Genomic DNA, 20,494 nt, shown 5'->3' on the forward strand with positions numbered 1-20,494 from the left:
TGTATATTTATACAAAGTAATCATTTACCTCCATAAGCACCTCTTCTCCAGCATATATAACTTTGACTTAGCGAACTTTAAAGGGCCCATGCCATTACAAACATTTTTCTAATTGATGTTATTTTTAAAATAAAGCATTACCAAAATATTTATGTCTGCAGCTCCTCTTTTCCAGTCCTGGAAAATCTTCACCAAAATAGTTAACTTGGGATCCAGTGCTTCTGCACATGTCCCTTTTATTTGCATGTCATTGATCTGATTGGCTCAAGTGTGCCAGCCAGTTGGTCAGTGATGTGTGAATTAACCAGTAGACACGTGCAATATAGCTTCTGGTTTTTCAGGAAACCAAACTGGACAGGGAATTGGAGATTTATTCAGGACTGGCAAAGAGGAACAGCAATGCTAAATATCTTGGTAAATCTCATTTTAAAAACCATTATCAGTAGAAAATGTTTTTTAATACCTCCATGGGCTGTTAACTTTTGGGCTTCTGTCTGAAGGTGAACAATCTGTTTAACTCAGAACTGAGATCTTCCATTCCCTTTATCACTTAGTTGCTTTTCTTTGGACTTTCTCTGTTTAATTAATATCCTTTTTAAGGACTGGAGACCAAAACTGCACTGCATTTTTTTAGATGGGGCCTTACCAGTGCTTTGTAAAGAGGTAGTATTACCCTCTCCTCCCATGAATGTATACCTCTTTTAATACAGGAAAGCATGATGGCCCTTCCTGCTGCTGATTGGCATTGTTTTCTACAGCTGAGTTCATATCAACTAGTACCCCCAGATACTATTCCATCAAGGATGTGTCTCACTTAATCCCATTTATGGTATAAGTGGCTTGTATATTTTTGTAACCAAAATGCATAACTATATATAATATATATATATATATATATATATATATATATATATATATATATATATATATATATGTGTGTGTATGTATGTATAACTTTATTTATAAAGCGCCACAAGGGTACGCAGCGCTGTACAGTCTTACAGAATACAAAATTACACACAGGGAGGACAAGTGATATAATAAATAAATACAATAAATACATATATGTATATATATATATATAGTATAACAAAGACCAGCAACTCCGGGATTTCTTGTGAAAAATCAAAACATGTATTCAAAGTAGCATAAACAGCCGACGTAACGTTTCGGTCCCCATTGGGACCTTTCTCAGGGCATCCATGCCTTGTAACACACATCTTTAAATCACCAAAAACCAGTAAATCAATAGGAAGTGACATCACAGTGTGCTGCCATAAAGTGGCTGAAGCCATAAAGCAAGTGAAAGTGCTGAAAAGTGCTGTAAAGTGTTCAGAGCTAGGCAACATCAGCCTAATAAAGTGTTAAGCAGCATTAACATAATAAAGTGACTTAGTGAAGATTGTTAGTCCAATAATTACAGGTATGCATAATATCATATAAACCTTCATATAAAATTCCATGCAGTAAACATTTACAGCGAGAGGTTAATGTGCAACATAAAGTACTTTTTCAACCATACATCGACATATATACAGAAAGTGCACGTGCAAAACAGGTTTTGTCACTTCCTATTGATTTACTGGTTTTTGGTGATTTAAAGATGTGTGTTACAAGGCATGGATGCCCTGAGAAAGGTCCCAATGGGGACCGAAACGTTACGTCGGCTGTTTATGAATACATGTTTTGATTTTTCACAAGAAATCCCGGAGTTGCTGGTCTTTGTTATATATATATATATATATCAGATTGTAAGCTCTACGGGGCAGGGACCTCCTTCCTACTGTGTCTCATACCACATGGCACTTATATATATATATATATATATATATATATATATATATATATATATATATATTGCTTGAAATGTGTAATTGGAAATGTAATATCAGTTTCCTCTGTTTAGCAAAATTAAACATTTGTATTCTCCTTTCAAAACCAGCACAACGTTCTGCTCAGGAGTTACCACAAGTTGAAAAATATAGTATAAACAGCTGCTCAGTGAATGGAGGATTGGAGTTGGTAATAACAGGATCCAATTTCATGCCAGATTCAAAGGTGATCTTCCTTGAGAAAGGACAAGGTAAGTAAATATGCAACATTTATATATGACATGAACATCCCCTTTTAAAGAAAAAATATTACTGGCTCTTTGGAAAAAGAATGTATAATGTCAGTACTTTTCTAGAAATCTTTTGTAAAGTTTTGATGCTTTTGCTCCTGTTGCAGCAGCCATGTCCAACATCATGAAAATGCAGTAGAGCAATCGCACCAATCCCTGCCAATAAAAATCTTCTAAATAGTATCCACTCCCACAAAGCATTATGCCCTCGAGATTACAGGGGAGTTGTGCAAGACATATAGAAACTTGCCGAACTGAAACTTTAGTGTTTAGTGCCTGCACCACATGGTTTAATTTAATTTCTCAAGCTTCTATGTGTATTATTATTCCAAGGTATCTAAATTAATTCACCTCCTGGAGTTGTCGTATGGCACGTGGGGTTCCTGGGGGAGAGGGTCTATATGGAAAATAACTGCCTTGTCATGATTTATCTTTAATCCTGAGTACTGTCAGAGAGTACAAAATCAGAGACTACTGTCAGGAGACTTTCTTAATATACCAATACACAGACCTTTAATTTCTTATTTGCTGTGATACAAATGGCTAGGGTGTTAGTGCCAGCACTTGAGAGGGTGAACACCCCTGATGGGTGCCTCTCTCAAGCTTAATACCAGCAGATAGCCTTCAGATCACCAAAACCTTAGCATGTGTGTGAGCATAAAGTGCCCATATCCAATTGCTAAATCTGGGGCTAAAATGTCCTATAGATAATGCCTCTGGACTGTGTTAAAAGGTTTGCAGAGTCTAAAGACACTACAATTCTACTTACCAGATTATCAGATCCCTTATGCACCTCCGTAAAACTGCATTGGCAAGTGCAGCTTCCACATCTGCTTGGCTACATGAAGCAGAATCAAGCAGGGATTGGCCTGAAAATGCACACTGTCGTGTGTTTGTGGGCTGATCCCAACTTGGCTTTGCTTCATTTAGCCCAGAAGAGGCGGATATTGTACTTGTCAGTGCAGTTTTACTGAGGTGGGTAAGGGAGCAGATCTGCATCTCAACAGCCCTATGACATTGCCCTATATCATTATAGGTGGGCTAATACTGGTATTTTTTTAGTCAGATTGAGACAACTGATGCTGTTGGATACGGGGAGGTGAATACATTGGTGTGCATAAATGTGTATAGTGGGTGATTTATATAATTCACTCTGAGCTCTCCCTGTGTCCCAGCGCCTCTCCATGCTGGCTCCAATTCACCTCAACCCCCCCACGTTCAATCCTACACCTCCGCTTGCCCACCTAGTCCCACATCAATTTTATATAATATTTAATATTTTTAGCTTTAGTGCCTGATGCAAGTTGCGCATTTGATATTGGGACAAAGCCCGTCCCATATCCAACAGTGTTGGCTGTCTTAATCTGGCTAAATCATACCAGTATTACCCCACTTATACGCAATACCGATTTAGGGCAGTGTCATAGAGCTGATATCTCATCTTTTTGAAGAGCAGGCACACACTGAGCAAATCTTCAGGCAGAATTCTTGGTTAAAAAATAGCTTTATTAGGGCAGTGGCACACAGGGAGATTAGTCGCCCGTGATAAATCTTCACTGTCGCGGGCAACTAATCTCCCCGATATGCCATCCCACCAGCAAGAATGTAAATTGCCAGTGGGATTGCATATGCATCGCTTTGGTCGCCCGAAGTTGCCTCGCAAGGAAACTTTGGGCGATTTTGGAAACCGAAGCGATGCATATGCCATCACACTGGCAATTTACATTCTTGCCGGTGGGATGGCATATCGGGGAGATTAGTCGCCTGCAGTAGTGAAGATTTATCCCAGGCGCCTAACCTCCCAGTGTGCCACTACCCTTGGAGTACTTTATTACGCGTTTCGTGTTCACAAACAGTCACAATCTTAGGCCTTTGACAAAGTGTTTGTGAACACAAAACACTGTCCCCATGTGTACTTCTATTAATTAATTTACTTCAAAGTTCCTGCTTGTTCCTGATAGATATCACTTGCGCTGTAAGTTAATTGGTTGTGCTTTTTTACAGAGCTTTACAGCCTTTATGGTGTAGGTCAAGTCTTTGAAGTGCATAACCCAGACCATCCTAAGATGGACTTAACAATGCTGACGAACTCTGTTCTCTGATAGGGTGGAGGAGGGGGTTGCAATGCCCCTGTTTTTCCACTGTGCACACTGCGTTTGTCTGTTCCAAAATTTCAAAACAGAGATCCACAGCTTCCTGCGTTCTTCAGCACAAATAGGCATTCCCCTTCCCCAATATTGCTTGTCATCAAGCGTAAGTTAGGGAGCTCCTGTGCATTCAGTTACACTAAACCTAGTTGAGTAGATGCATTCTCAAAGTATTCATGTTAAACACAGATAAATCTAGTATATCCACATTTATGCAGGTAGTGCTGCTGCTGTATTACACAGGCAAGATATCTATTGACATTATTCACTTTAGTTATGATGTTGATCTTGCTTTTTTCTAGACGGATGCACACATTGGGAAGCAGAAGGAAAGACTGTATTTAAAAAATGTCAGATGGTAAGAATTTTGAAATTCTTATTTGTTAACAATAGTTAGAGCTATTTGTTAACAATATGTTGTTTTATAGATACAGTGCAATGCATGCATACAGCGGATATAAAAAGTCTACACACCCCTGATAAAATGTCAGGTTCCTGTGCTGTACAAAAATGAGATAAAGATAAATGCCTTTAATGTGACCTATAAACTGTACCACTCAATTGAAAAACAAACAAAACTTTTAGGGCAGGGGTGGGCAAACTACGGCCCGCGGGCCACATCCCGCCTCTTGGCCTTTTTCATCCGGCCCGCCGACGACGCCAAGTCTCATCACGCGAGACTTGGTGTCATTGGCGGGCCGGAATTAAAGAGACGAAGGGGGCGTAACGCTGGCCTGGCCCTGCCCGCCCTGGCCCGGTCCGGCCCGGCCCGGGGGTGAGTAAATGTGGCCCGTGAGCCAAAAACTTTGCCCACCCCTGTTTTAGGGGGAGGGAAGAAAACCAAATAAACTAAAAATAATGTGGCTGCATAAGTGTGCACACCCTTAAACTAATACTTTGTTGAAGCACCTTTTGATTTTATTACAGCACTCAGTCTTTTTGGGTATGAGTCTATCAGCATGGCACATTTTGACTTTGCAAGATTTGCCCACTCTTCTTTACATTGCGAGGACATTTCCTGTGCACAGCCCTCTTCAGATCACCCCACAGATTTTCAATTGGATTCAGGTCTGGGCTCTGGCTGGGCCATTCCAAAACTTTAATCTTCTTCCGGTGAAGCCATTCCTTTGTTGATTTGGATGTATGCTTTGGGTCGTTGTCCTCCTCATGTTCAGCTTTCTAGCAGAAGCCTGAAGGTTTTTTGCCAATATTGACTGGTATTTGAAACTGTTCATAATTCCCTCTATCTTAACTAAGGCCCCAGTTCCAACTGAAGAAAAACAGCCCCAAAGCATAATGCTGCCACCACCATGCTTCACTGTGGGTATGGTGTTCTTTTGGTGATGTGTAGTATTGTTTTTGCGCCAAACATATTTTTTGGAATTACGGCCAAAAAGTTCAACCTTGGTTTCATCAGACCATAACATCTTTTCCCACATGCTTTTGGGAGGCTTCAGATGTGTTTTTCTTCGTAAGAAAAGGATTTCGTCTTGCCACTCAACCAGTACTTGCCAGATATTCTGCAGCTTCTTTAATGTTGCTGTAGGCCTCTTGGTAGCCTTCTTGACCAGTTTTCTTTTTGTCTTTTCATCAATTTTGGAGGGACGTCCAGTTCTTGGTAATGTCACTGTTGTGCCATATTTTCTCCACTTGATGATGACTGTCTTCACTGTGTTTCATGGTATATCTAATGCCTTGGAAATTCTTTTGTACCCTTCTCCTGACTGATATCTTTTAACAATGAGATCCCTCTGATGCTTTGGAAGCTCTCTGTGAACCATGGCTTTTGCTGTGGGATACGACTATAAAAATGTCAGGAAAGACCAACTAGAGCAGCTGAACTTTATTTGGGGTTAGAGGCACTGTAAATGATGGCAGGTGTATGCCTATTTAACATGATTTTGAATGTGATTGCTTAATTCTGAACACAGCTACATCCCCAGTTAGTAGAGGGTGTGCACACTTATGCAACCACATTATTTTAGTTTTTTTGCTTTTCTTCCCTCAACCTAAAAGATTTCAGTTTGTTTTTCAATTGAGTGGTACAGTTTATAGGTCACATTAAAGGTGGAAAAAGTTCTGAAATGATTTATCTTTGCCTCATTTTTGTACAGCACAGGAACCTGAAATTTTACCAGGGGTGTGTAGACTTTTTATATCAACTGTACATACATACTATTAATTTCAGTAGTAAATCACTGGTTACTCCTCCTTTAGCTTCATGTAGATTTGACCAAAACCTCAAACCTATGTAAGCTGTAAATAGTGGTGGTGGGGGAAGATGTGCAATGTACAGGGATTATAGAACCATATTTACTACCTGGCCAGAATACAAATGTGGCCATATACCTTATCTGAGCATAGAAATCTGTGCCATTTCTAAAGTGCTAAAATTATTTCTCATTCTGAACATCATTGTGCACATAATTAGCAGTGCTTTAAATAGGATCTTTTTTTGTATCATTGTAGTTGTTATTCATTCATGGTTGGTACAGAAATGGTCTGTAGCAGTAATATCATTTAAGCTTTATACACATACTGTAAATATTTGTTATGTGTATGTTGAGCTGGCCATCCTGACAGTTGCCTTTGTGCCATATATATCTGTTAATTCTTTGATCACCAGGTTTGAAAATTTTACCTGTCGATGCACTGCATTCATTTGTGCTAAAAATAACTTTATTGGATTAGTCTCAGCTACCTGAATGGAATTACCTTTTATGCTATACTTGATAATGCAACAAAGGACCTGGTACATATCATCCTTCTTTATATAAAAGGTGGTGATCTCTCCATCACACAGTGGGTGCTCACCATAAGGCAATGTTTGAAAGTCTCTATCTTTTTTAACAAGTTGTATATTGATTTCCATAAATTATCACCCTGTGGGGGTATTTAGTGATCTATTCATTGTAGAGTGAGCACTTACCATGGGGCAGGATTAAGACAAAATAGTGCATTTGCTGTTTTGTTCACTTACCTTTCTCTGAGGTTATATTTGAGTCCTCTTTTCAGATTTAATTGCAGCTGATCATTAATGTTTTCAAATATTAAAGGCCTCACTTTATAAAAGACAAAGCAAAAAAAATGGTCTTTGCGTGTGATTAAGTAAACGCTAGTCAAAGTCCAACATTTCGTTCACTGCAGCATGACCTCAAGGACCTGTGTATCCACAAACAAGCTGTGAGAAACTGAAACAAACAAAAAGGTTTCTCACTGTTTGTGGATACACAGGTAAAGGTTATTCTGCAGTGACCAAAATGACTTTTCAAATGATTAAACAAACATTCTTATTTATTTGGCAAAAACAGAATGCAGATTTTTTTCCTTCCCCTTATATCTTATGTTTGGTGAATAAAAACTATTTACAGTTGGGCAAATTAAGGACCCTTGTTATGGATTTTCATTTTACACCCCTTACAAAAATGGGTATTGATGCAAATTCACCCATCTGCAAAGGGGGTTTCATGTTGGTGGCATTTTCAAGTTTTAATAGCAGATACTGGTGAATGAGTAGGACAGGTAAGATATATAGAAATGAATCAACAGTAATAAAATCCTAGAGAGCAACCAAGATCTTCACCTGTACAGATCTGCTGTTTTCCTAAAAAACATTAACAACATTACATTACCTGAGAGTAATTCAAAGGATGTAGTTTATTATGTGGTGCCAGCGTCTCTTTTAATAGTAAATCTTAATTTATCAAAGTTAGAAAAAGGTTATTGTCAACAACATTGGCAAAATAAATAAGGTGTAAATCTTCAGCACTGATGTAAAGATACAAAATGATGCTGTTTTTCAGAATAATATAGTTGTGGAAATACCAGCATATCACAACAAGACTATAGCAGCAGACGTCCAAGTGCAGTTTTACGTGTGTAACGGAAAAAGAAAAAGAAGTCAGTCTCAGAGATTCAACTACACTCCAGGTCTGTTACCAAAAATGTGTTTTTTATTAGCGATTTATTGGTGTTAAATTGTATGAAAAGAAAGAGGTTTCAGTATGCTTCCTTATCCCTTTAACAAGCTATGCACCCTCTCTTTGCTCCTTTATTACAGAATCACCTAGCCAATTTGGGTTGGAAACAGACAACTGTTTATTTACATTTACTCTTAGGGCTGTGACACATGGGGAGATCGCTGGTGGGATGGCATACACAGTGCCACGATTTGCTGAAGTCGTTGAAGTTTTGTGCCGATGTGTATGCCATCCCACTGGTGATTTACATTGTAGTCGGTGGGATGGCATTTCGGGGAGATTAGTCGCCCGCGACAAGGGAGATTAGTCCCAGCGCAACTAATCTCCCTGTGTGTCACAGCCCTTAAAGGAACAGTAACACCAAAAAATGAAAGCTTTAAAGTAATAAAAATATAATGCACTGTTGCCCTGCACTGGTAAAACTGGTGTGTTTGCTACAGTAACACTACTATAATTTATATAATAAGCTGCTGTGTAGCCACGGGGGCAGCCATTCAAGCTGGAAAAAAGGAGAAAAGGCACAGGTTACATAGCAGATAACAGATAAGTTCTGTAGAATACAATAGTGTTTTATCTGTTATCTGCTATGTGCCTGTGCCTTTTCTCCTTTGAATGGCTGCCTCCATGGCTACATAGCAGCTTATTTATATAAATTATAGTAGACTTTCTGAAGTAAACGCACAACTTTTACCAGTGCAGGGCAGCAGCACATTATATTTTAGTTACTTTTATACACTTTCATTTTTTGGTGTTACTTGTTCCTTTAAGAGCAAGTCTTTATTTTAGGGGTGAAATGATGGAACATAGAAGGAAGTGTTGACTTTATGTATGTGAAGTGTTGAGAGCCAGATCGTTAGATTATGAATGGTTAGTGACTGCTCTTAGGTAATTGCAGAGATGTTGGGTGGGGTAAAGTTGTAAACTGCTTTTAATGTCAAACTCAATAGTTAAAAATGTCGCTAAAGATAGTTTACAGATTGAACTGGCAGAGGAAGAGCAGTTGGTGAGATGTGTTGAGAATTTAATTTTGAATTGTAAGGAATAGGACTGAGAGGGCAAATATACAATGAAATAGAGGTTTGGCAATTTCCCCTTCAGTCACTGGGGGAAGATGAGCACAGAACAGCCTGAAAAATGGCAGAGCAGGGAGCACAGCCAGTGGATTGAAAACTTGGGAGAGTAAGTCTAGTTTTGTCAGACCATGGACATAGACTGGATTTGATTCTAGATACTGATTATTCCCTAAAACATCTGGTGTCAGCTACCATCAGATCAGCATTTTCCATCTCAGAAACATTGCAAGAACATCTAATTCCAGCAGATGATATGCCTTCTAGTTTTTGTATCATGAAGACTGGATTACTGCAGTGCTCCGAGGCATTGTCTCTGGATGCTTTTAAAAGCAGACTTAGGACATATCAGTTTACCCAGGCTTTTTGAGTACAGTAAGAATTATCAATGAGTAATGTACTAAGTGCTTTAAGTTCCATGAGAAACATGCTTTAACAATATCATCAACATTCTTTATCTGCAAGTTGAAATAGTATATTTATAGCCAATGTTCTTAAATTTAATTAGTAACCTTCTGTGGGGTACTGTATCAGAAATACGGGTATGGGATCTATCATCCAGAATTCTTTGGACCTGGACTCTTTTCTACTACATCTGCTAAAAAACATTTAGAAACTAAATAAGCCCAGTGGGATTGCTTTTTATATCAATATGGATTCATGTAGCTTAGGTACCTACACCACAGGGCGGAAAATGTGACAACTGATACAGAGTCCAAGGACAAGGAATGTAAACATCTCAGAGGAGCACTGAAAGCTTGTGGCTACCCAGACTGGGCCTTTGTCAAAACAAGAGCAACTAAGCCCAACAGGAACACCAAAAGGAATAACCATCCTGAGGCAGAGAGAAGGCGCAATATAGTCATCCCATATGCAGCAGGAGTGTCAGAGAAACTCAGGAGAATTTTCAACAAACACCACATCCCTGTGTTTTTCAAACCTAGCAACACACTGAGACAAAAACTTGTACACCCAAAGGATCCAACACCAAAGGAAAAACAAAGCAATGTTGTATACGCAGTCCAGTGTAGCGAGGAGTGCACAGACCTGTACATTTGGTGAAACAAAGCAACTGCTCTCCAAGCGAATGGCTCAGCATAGGAGGGCGAACACTACAGGCCAGGACTCTGCTGTATTTCTACACCTAAAAGACAAGGGACACTCCTTTGAAAATAGCAACGTCCAAATTTTGGACAAAGAAGACCGCTGGTTTGAAAGAGGTGTAAAAGAGGCCATTCATGTCAAAGTGGAGAAACCATACCTTAACAGAGGCGGGGGACTTCGACACCATCTGTCTGCTACATACAATGCTGTTCTAACATCTGTACCCCGGCAGTTTCAGAACTCTTCACACATCCATTCATGCAACTCTAACAAGTAACACCTGTTTGAAGAGTTACATGATACTTTGGTAATCCTTTCAAAGTAACTCCACAGCATTCACACCTCTGTGAGTTTCAGATGTCACCTTTCTGAAGAGTTACATAGTGCCATTGTGATTGGATTAGTGGAAGAGTATATATGCTGAGGACTTCCCATACCAGTCAGTTGAACTGAAGAAGCTGCTCGGATGAGTAGTGAAACGTCTTCAATGATTACTTAACAAGTCCAGTTGCTTTAAATTTATTTATACTAGATATACCATGACCTGGATGAATGAAAATCTTCATAGACATTTTGAATATGATTACTGGATAAGGGATACCATAACTGTATTTTAAATCTACAGTCTAGGTAGATAACATCCACTTCAACTCGTAGGTCTAGGATTTTGGCCCTTCTCATAGCAGCCAATAACATTTTTCACACAAAATGTATTGAACATAAACCCATGCTGGCACTTACTAATAAATTTCAAATTCATTTCAATATCTTCCCTCGATACCCCCCTATTAAGGGAAGATATTGAGCCACTGCCTGCAATTTATGTGTAGTAAAAGACACGAATATCACTCACCCTAGAAAACTAATATATACAGGTATGGGATCCCTTATCCGGAAACCCGTTATCCAGAAAGTTCCGAATTATGAAAAGGCCATCTCCCATAGACTCCATTATAAGCAAATAATTCTAATTTAAAAAAAATAATAATCTGTAATAATAAAACAGTACCTTGTACTTGATCCCAACTAAGATATAATTAATCTTTATTGGAGGCAAAACAATCCTATTGGTTTTATTCATTATTGAAATGACTTTTAGTAGACTTAAGTTATAGAGATCCAAATTACGGAAAGATCCCTTATCCAGAAAACCCCAGGTCCCGAGCATTCTGGATAACAGGTCCCATACCGTATATATATTTTTTATTTTTTGTAAATACTGATTGGGTAGAAAGTCTTACTTCTCCAAAACTGCTAAACTTTGCTAACCCCACAGTTTTTTGTTTTTTTTTTTCTTTTTAATTTCTGAAAATCACCTGAAAAATCAGGTTGCACTTAACATCTAAAGCTGTGACTGGGTAGGGATGGGCAATTCAATTTGTCTGGCAGTATCTATTGTGCATACAGTTATCCTGGCACACGTTTTTGGGGCCAGTTTATTAATATTTGAATTCATATTTCTCCTGCATCTGAAACTCATGAATTTGAATTAGGGTTTGCACTGATGTCTGCACTGTGCCAGACATAAAAAAAAAAATCCTAGAAAATTAAGTGGTTTGCTGAGCATATAAGTACCAGGCCAATACCATCAGGTCCAGGACCTTTGTTTACTTTAACATGTTCTAGTCTTTTTTTAAATTTCATCGAGTCAACCAGCAATCAATATTTAAATTATGGCGCTATAAAAAGGAAGCTTTCATTAAATGGCTCCTTAGCTGTGTAAGGTTGGTCTCTGGAAACATGGTATTAGCATAGTTAATGTTTAAGATATTAGCACTGGTTGAGGAATAAGAAAGGGATAGCAATCCACCTTAAGAAAGTTGACAAAAAAAATAAACTTTTCCAAAATATGTGACTTATAATGGTTGAAGTGTTTCCATATAAACCTTGTTCTGTCTCCACAGTTTTACTGAAGCAGGAGAACTTAGAAGATGGAGATCTGCAAGAAGCTACAGCAGTTTCTCTTGCTAAGGGGAGAGGCATTTCTGATCTTCGTATGATCCATACCAGCCTACTTTTCCAAGACCAAAGATCCATTTGTAAAACTCTTAAATCTTCATCTCCACCTGGTGTAGAATGCCCTACACAACCAACATTTACTTCTTCTCTAAAACATGAGATTCCCCAAATATCAAAAATTCAAGGTAGGTATGTTTACTTAGGAAGTAACTTTCACCCTCTAATTTTACAGCAGCCAAATGATGCTACATTTTCTGCTTCTGGTTTTATGAGCTGATTTAATCTACTTATAATTTGGTCAAGGGTTCATGGCAGTTATATATGTCAGCAAGATGTAAGTGGTTCCACACTGGACCAACATAGGATATCACTCATCCAGCTCTAGTTCAGTGTCTTCATCTACTACATTTGCTAATACACCTGGCAGTGAAGTACAATATGTTTATGACAAGAACTTGGACGACCAGTGTCATAATGCCAAGCAAAATATCATGCCTTCACTTTTAAGTCTGTGTACAGAGATTCCACTTACTCCTTTTCAATCTTTCTTTCATATCATACTTCAGAACCATGCACCAGCTCTTCCCCATCCACTGCTGATCCTGAAACCATGGAAAACTATCCAGTCTCCATCTATTCATCTCCGCAGAAGCAGTCCATGCCTTACCAGTGTTTCAGTCCAGATATACCGGTCTTACCGTCATCATCTCTTACTGCCATGCCTCACACTGGTCAACCATCTTCTCACACACATGATTGCAGGCTAAGGGGTATTTCCCTATCTCCTACCATTACTCACCCCAGACAGAACTCTGCTTCATCCCATCCCACTGACATGTCTCTGGGCATTAAAGCTGAGCTTGTGGACCATGATATAAACTTTCAGACTAAAGACCTTGAGGACATCACATTGGATGATGGTAAGACAGGCAGTATGTTGTAAAAAGTACATATGCAACAAATCTTAATATGGCTACTTTTGGTTATCAGTGGATATTTCAGTGCATACATTGAATGTATCATTCAGTGTATAAGCAGCAAAACTTTACAGAATTGGGGCATATGCAGAATATGTTGGCACTATATAAATAATTACATTAGTAATATATAAAGTTGTGTCAGCAATTTATGCATCCCAGCACAATTAGCAAGTAAAACTCTTGTTTTAATGGGACCATTCATTAAAAGGAAAAGTAATTCTAAGCAAAAATTCAATATACATCAAATAAACTTTTTCAGTTTTTATTTAAAAAAAAAAGCAGCATCTGTCTGGCTGTTTTACATTTGCTGCACTCCCGGGTCTGAGCACACCCCTTTTAGTGTTTATTTGTTCACAATATTCACAAATTTAACAGTTCACATTAAAGGAATTGTTCACCTTCAGGTTAACTTTTTTTAGTATGTTATAGAATGGCCTGTTCTTAGCAAGTTTTCAATTGGTCTTCATTTTTTTTGTTATAGTTTTTGAGTTATTTTTCTTCCTCTACTGAGGAGCTACTGAACAAAAAGCTAAATAACTCAAAACTCACAAATAAAAAAAAAATAATGACTAATTGCAAATTGTCTCAGAATAGCAGTCTTTTACGTCATACTAAAAGTTAATTTCAAGGTGAACAACCCCTTTAAGGACCAATCTTCACTTCTGCATAGACCCTGTGCTGGGGGAGAGGGGGGGGGGGGGTGTCAGTGAGATTTGTGATATGCTGAGTCTGTTTGCCTGTGCCATTGCAAAGGAGAAATTAACCAATGACCTTTCAATTTATGCAACTCGTTAGAGTGCACAGGCAACCAATGAATTGATCCAATAGGAAAAAAGTAAGGGCAAAGCCTGTATGTGATGCTGTAAGTAAATAGAAAGTTCTCAGTGTGTTCCAAATAGGCCACTCCCATCCCCTCAGAAAACCGATCAGAGACACAGAAGGACTGATTTAACAGGTAAATAACATTTCCTGTAGATCTTTTAGAGTCCAACCCAGATAATATATAGGTATAAACAAATATTTTTACCTGCAACTACATTTGTAAATAAATTTAAAACCACTGAAAATATTTTATGAGTATAAATTGGAAAGTTTAGGTTTTGCTTAGATTTACATTTTTCATTGTGTAAACAACTCATTTGGGGTGGAGGACCCCTTTAATTTAAAATACCCTCACTGAAAGTCTGTTTATTAAGATGACTACTGATTGAATTAATAAATTAATTGAATTAATAAATGCTGTTCTTTCTCTTTTGTAGTGGCTGAGATTATAAGACGTGACATGTCTCATTGATGCCAGGGATATGCCAAAAGCCCTTGGAACACAGCATATCTGAATCTGATCACGCTGTCTGGATGGAGAGAACTTGTGAAGATAAATTCCTCTCTATATTTCTGAACATTTATTTATGAACCACAGATTTGTATGCTTCTGGCTTTTATGTCCCACAAAATTCAGAGAAATGGTAAATTGGAAATCATGATAGAACATCAGGTGCTACATGCACTAATGTGCGCCATTTGCACCAGCATCAGCATGCAGTACACTTGGCATTTTTGCCTGGTGTTGGGGCAGAGATACTACACTCTGTACCCTTGTGCTAGTTTTGTCTTCAGTGATGCATTTTGTACAGAGCTTGTGTCCCTAGGCACTACTTTTTCACATAACAAATCACAAGCAAGTAAGATGTGTGTGAGGGAATGTCTAGGTCCTGCCCCTGTACTCCTCTCATCTATGCATAATTGCCAGGCACAAGAAGACCTAATACAGAAACAGGTGCAACTATTTGCACTCCATTCTGAGAGCACAATCCGTTGCATCTGTGGCAGGCAAGTGCATTGTAGGGTGATGTAAGGCTGATGCCACACACGGCGTAGGGCTGATTTTTTCGGCAAGCAGAAAAACGCTTGCCGAAAACTCAGCCCTACGCCTGCTACTTGTGCCTGCACCTGAATGAATGGAATACGCTCGGGTGCAGGCACATGTAGCCAATATACGCATGAAAACGCGAGACTTTGCATTCTCTCGCATTTTCATGCGTATATCGGCTACATGTGCCTGCACCCGAGCGTATCTCATTCATTCGGGTGCAGGCACAAGTAGCAGACGTAGGGCTGAATTTTCGGCAAGCGTTTTTCCGCTTGCCGAAAAAATCAGCCCTACGCCGTGTGTGGCATCAGCCTAAGTTTGCCTAGATTTAGTAAGTCATAGCAACTAACCAGGTGTTTGCTTTGAATCAGCTGGCCAGTAAATCCTACCTGCTAATTAGTTTCTATGGGTTACTAGACAAGTAGCAAACTTAAGAACATTTACTACATTACCACCTTAGGGGCAGCTTTATCAAAGTTCGAAATTAAAGCTTAGCGCAGTAAAATTCCACCACTTTTGATTTTTCCTGAGATTTCTATGGCCTTTTTTTACAGAATGTACAATTTGATGAATATACTGCTACAAATCCCATAGGAATAAATAGAGAATGGTAGAATTTTAATGCGATAAGCTCTAATTTACACTTTAATAAATCTTCCCCTTAGTGCTTTAGGCTTGTTTTTTGCACTTTGAGTCTTGCCTCATTTATAATGATCCCTAACAGGCTCTTGTGTTGGATCAATTTAAACCAGTGTTAAATGTTCTCTGACTATTCAAAATACAGGGTGTAACTAAAATAAATAATTGTCGGAAATCACAATTCATGTTTCATGGCTACATAAATATTTAGAATATTGGAGTATTTTGTATGAATATGATGTTAAATGAAAAGCATCGCACACACTAAAAATCTCCTCCTTAGTGTGAAGAGTAATTTGGTGAAAAAATATTGGATCATTATCCATCTCATGACATGAGATTATTTGACATTTCTTCATGGAATATAGAGAAGCACACAAGTAGATGCCTAGACTAAAAGCTGTAATGCTTAATAGGAAAGAAGCTCTATTAACACAGCAAAATAAATTAACACTAACAGATTCAACAGAAATCCAAATACAGCAGACTCTATTTACTTCTCTTTCCCTTCAAGACTCATGGTAGTAACACCTGTAAAAGAAGATGGGAAAATCAAATCACATTACAAAGGTTTACCAACCAATCAAAGGGTCGATGTTCTCTTTTGGGTAACACCTATAATAATTCTTCTCTAGTGAAGGAGACTGGTGATCTATCCAAACAGGTTATTATAATGCTTTATTCACTTCTGTCAGACTTAAAGGGATTCTTTCTTTATGTGAAACCATTGTTTGGGACTAAATAGGTGGGAGATGTAGGCAGGGTCAGACTGGGCCGGCGGAGCACTAGGAAAAAAAATCTGTCAGGCCCCGGTGGGCCCAAGTAAGATCCCTGATGTGCTTTCCCAGGCCACTGATCTCCCCCCCCCCCCCTCAATGTGTCCGAAGGTAACAATTTTGTATGCAAGTTCGGGGGAGGGTGGTGGGCACCACAGCAGGCGCCCCTTGGGGGGGGGGAATGTAGGTGCAACAAGGCTTTCAGACAATTGTAGTTTTATGCAAACCCAATATAAACACTACAATCCACCACTGGGTAACTGCACAGAGCTGTTATTTGCTAGGCCCTCAGTATTTTCCTACCAGTTGCCAATACTTAGCTGCTACAAGATTCTAAGCTCTCCTCCCCTGATATTCAACTTACAATTTCTGACATTGTTACTAAGATCTGGCTTCAACAAGTCTAAATAAGACCTACGATTGTGGCCCATGAGTAACATTGAAGGTGTACACCTTATAGTGGCATGAACTGAATTTTGAAATGATAAAAAAAGTCTTGAAAGTTTGTGCTTCAGTGGTCAACTATTGTGCCATGGAGCCACAGTGACTGTTAAGTTTCAGACCTTCCAGCTAAACTATTTGTTGCAGTGTAGTATACATTTATAGTGTTTGATTACATTGCCCATTATCATAAACAATTCTGGAATTCCTGTTTTTGCAGTTCAATTTCTCATGCTATGTATGACATACTAGCAGATTTCACACAGAAAACCTCTAGCTATTAACAATAATCTAAAATGACTAAGAGCAACATTCCTCAGAAATGGTGCAAAGTCTACTCATTCCAGGGAGAAGAGGACTGTTTCCATTTATAAACTAGAGTTGGTTGAGGCACAGCACTTAATTTTTACTAATGCCAAATTGCTTTATGAGCTCATCCACTGCTCTCAATTGCAACTTTCTGTGTATAGTAACTAAAACTACTTTTTTTCCCATGGTGTCTTCATCTGGTAATGACAATTATCTGTGTTTGAGATGGTATTGCTTTTTCAAAAGGTTTTTGAAACGCATATTGAAACAAATCAACAGACATGTTTTTTTCCGCAAAATGCGTTGAAGTCAGGGGCCATTTTTTATGGCATTTTTTGCACACAAAATACATTGGTCAATGCATTGAATCGGTGGACTTTTGTCATGCAGGGTGTTTTTTTGCATGGTTTTTTTCATCACAAAATTTTGCTGTGGTGACCAAAAGAATCTGAAATCCTGTTTTTTAAGAAATAAATCAAAAATAATTGGTTGCTGTGGGTAACTGCACAGTTGCAATGTAGCACTTATAGTAGTAAAGTAGTAGTTTGTGTTCCTCTTCAATTTTAGCCTTTTTCAAATTCTTGTTTATGCATTGAAATACACAGTCTCATATATATTTCCGCAATATAAAACATGCAAAAAATGCAGACAAATTTAGGCAAATTTACATGTAACTTCTATTTTTTTTGTGTGTGCATGCAATGATACATTTATTTTATTCAATGAATAAAGTGAGCATTAACTGTCAGTTAATACTGACCAAATTATCTATATAGCATTCAAAACCACACGCAAATTAATTTACAATAGGGATTTTTTGCAACATGCCCAGTGTTTCAACACCACTTGTTCAATGATAACCGGTCATTCATTTGTGTACAAATAATCACTAAGTATCTTAAAGGAACAGTAACACCAAAAAATGAAAGTGTATAAAAGTAACTAAAATATAATGTGCTGCTGCCCTGCACTGGTAAAAGTTGTGTGTTTACTTCAGAAAGTCTACTATAATTTATATAAATAAGCTGCTATGTAGCCATGGAGGCAGCCATTCAAAGGAGAAAAGGCACAGGCACATAGCAGATAACAGATAAAACACTACTGTATTCTACAGAACTTATCTGTTATCTGCTATGTAACCTGTGCCTTTTCTCCTTTTTTCCAGCTTGAATGGCTGCCCCCGTGGCTACACAGCAGCTTATTATATAAATTATAGTAGTGCTACTGTAGCAAACACACCAGTTTTACCAGTGCAGGGCAACAGTGCATTATATTTTTATTACTTTAAAGCTCTTTCATTTTTTAGTGTTACTGTTCCTTTAATGCATTTACAAATGTAAGGTGAACCTGCGGATATAATATATGAAAGCAAACAAAGATCAAGGGCTAATGGAATTTGCCCTGTGATACTAAAAGAGCTTAGTTCTGTGGCTGCCAACTACTTTAAGGGTACCTGTCACCCATATATTTTTCCCCCCACCAGAGGTGCAGGTCAATAGAGCCACACCATCAATACTAATTGTAGATTTATAGCTTTGGACACTATGCTTGTACAAGACTTCATCCAGGCCCCTCTTAAAGGCATTAACAGAATCTGCCATTACAAGATCACTAGGAAGGGCATTCCCCCAACCTCACTGCCCTCACCATGGTAGCAAAGCCATTGGAAGATGTATTATTTGATAAGATAAAGAAAGAAATTATCGGTGTTCTGTCTAATCCATGCTGTAACACTGACCAGCGACTAGAAGCACACATATGAAAGCACTCGGTCTATGCTAGGTAAGGAATACCATGACTGTTAAACTAAATTGCATTGGTGGACTCTTTAAAGAAGAAGGAAAGGCTAAGTCACTTGGGGGTAACAAAATGTTAGGCACCCCCAAGTGACTTAGATCGCTTACCTTCTACCCCGGGCTGGTGCCCCTGTATGGAGAAAACAGCACCAGCCCGGGGTAGCAGCGATCGCTTCCTCCTTCCTCTTTCGCTGCGCGCGCATGCGCAGTAGAGTGAAAAGCCGGACTTTAACAGAGAAGCCGGCTTTTTCACTCTACTGCGCATGCGCCGGACTCGGAGTCCAGGGGAAAGGGAGGCAGAAGGAGGAAGCGAATCGCCCCAGGTGCCCCGGGCTGGTGCGGTTTTCTCCTAATAGGGGCACCAGCCGGGGTACGAGGTAAGCGATTCAAGCCACTTGGGGGGTGCTTAACATTTTAGCACCCCCAAGTGACTTAGCCTTTCCTTACCCTTTAATTGAGACAGCTTGTGGGATTATTGTGGATAACAGGCTTTAAAACTTTAGGAAGTGCAATTTAGATTCCATGCAGTTCACAATTATGCCTACCCATTGACAAGGCTATTCATGAACTCGGATAGAAGGCCTTGTCCCCAGTCCATGATCACAAAATAATTGTTTTATCTTTGTAATCCCCTTATTAGTTTTCTGCCTTGGGTTTCTGTGAGAAATACAGATACTTAAACGATAAACTACAAACTAAGAAATGGTAGTAACCTAAACTTAGAAATGGCTCAATTAATTTAACCTAAATGTCTCAAATGTCAGGAAAAATAAATAAAACGTACCAAATACAAAAGAGAGATCCGGGTGTATAAACCCCGGATCTGTCTCTCACAGTTGATCTAGGTCAAATTCCCAACACCATCATATCAGCTCTCACAATGTGAAATCCTAAATACCAAAGAACTCACCGTTGTTCAGAAGTGGTTCAGGTGCTCAGAGCCCCGAACCTGTAGCTGGGGAAGGCGAAATCACGCATATGCAAAAGGGCTCCAAATGCACCGGACACAGTGGCTTGCTTAAAACTCGATTTTTATTACTCCATTTAAAAACAATACGCCTGACGCGTTTCGTGTAAATGTACACTTAATCATAGGCATAGGTTTCTGTACCTATTACTTTACACAGCAGCCTTATGGAGTATTTTCTTTGTCTCTCTGGTAGGGCTTTCTTCGTAATATTCACTTGGGGACAAAATGAGGGCATGCTCAAGGTGGTGACTGCACAAGAGGAATCTATGCTAAACTATTAAGCTAAACTGTGGTCTGTAAAAATCTTCATAACAACTGTAGGCATGATGTA

General features: G+C 38.8%; 1 protein-coding gene across 2 annotated transcripts in view; it reads left to right on the top strand.

Moving 5' to 3' along the window:
- The window catches only part of nfatc3 (nuclear factor of activated T cells 3), a 36,982-nt gene extending 20,930 nt beyond the window's left edge, over nt 1–16,052 (top strand). Inside the window, 7 exon segments of one of the 2 annotated variants that reach the window (NM_001142074.1) lie at nt 1,943–2,083; nt 4,572–4,627; nt 8,073–8,199; nt 12,328–12,567; nt 12,949–13,302; nt 14,622–14,891; nt 15,537–16,052. In NM_001142074.1, the coding sequence (NP_001135546.1) occupies nt 1,943–2,083; nt 4,572–4,627; nt 8,073–8,199; nt 12,328–12,567; nt 12,949–13,302; nt 14,622–14,656 (953 nt within the window). In that variant the 3' untranslated portion in view covers nt 14,657–14,891; nt 15,537–16,052. 2 annotated transcript variants of the gene reach the window in all.
- The last annotated feature ends 4,442 nt before the right edge of the window (nt 16,053–20,494 follow it).

Source organism: Xenopus tropicalis, chromosome 4 (genome assembly GCF_000004195.4).
Source record: "Xenopus tropicalis strain Nigerian chromosome 4, UCB_Xtro_10.0, whole genome shotgun sequence".
Classification (NCBI taxonomy): domain Eukaryota; kingdom Metazoa; phylum Chordata; class Amphibia; order Anura; family Pipidae; genus Xenopus; species Xenopus tropicalis.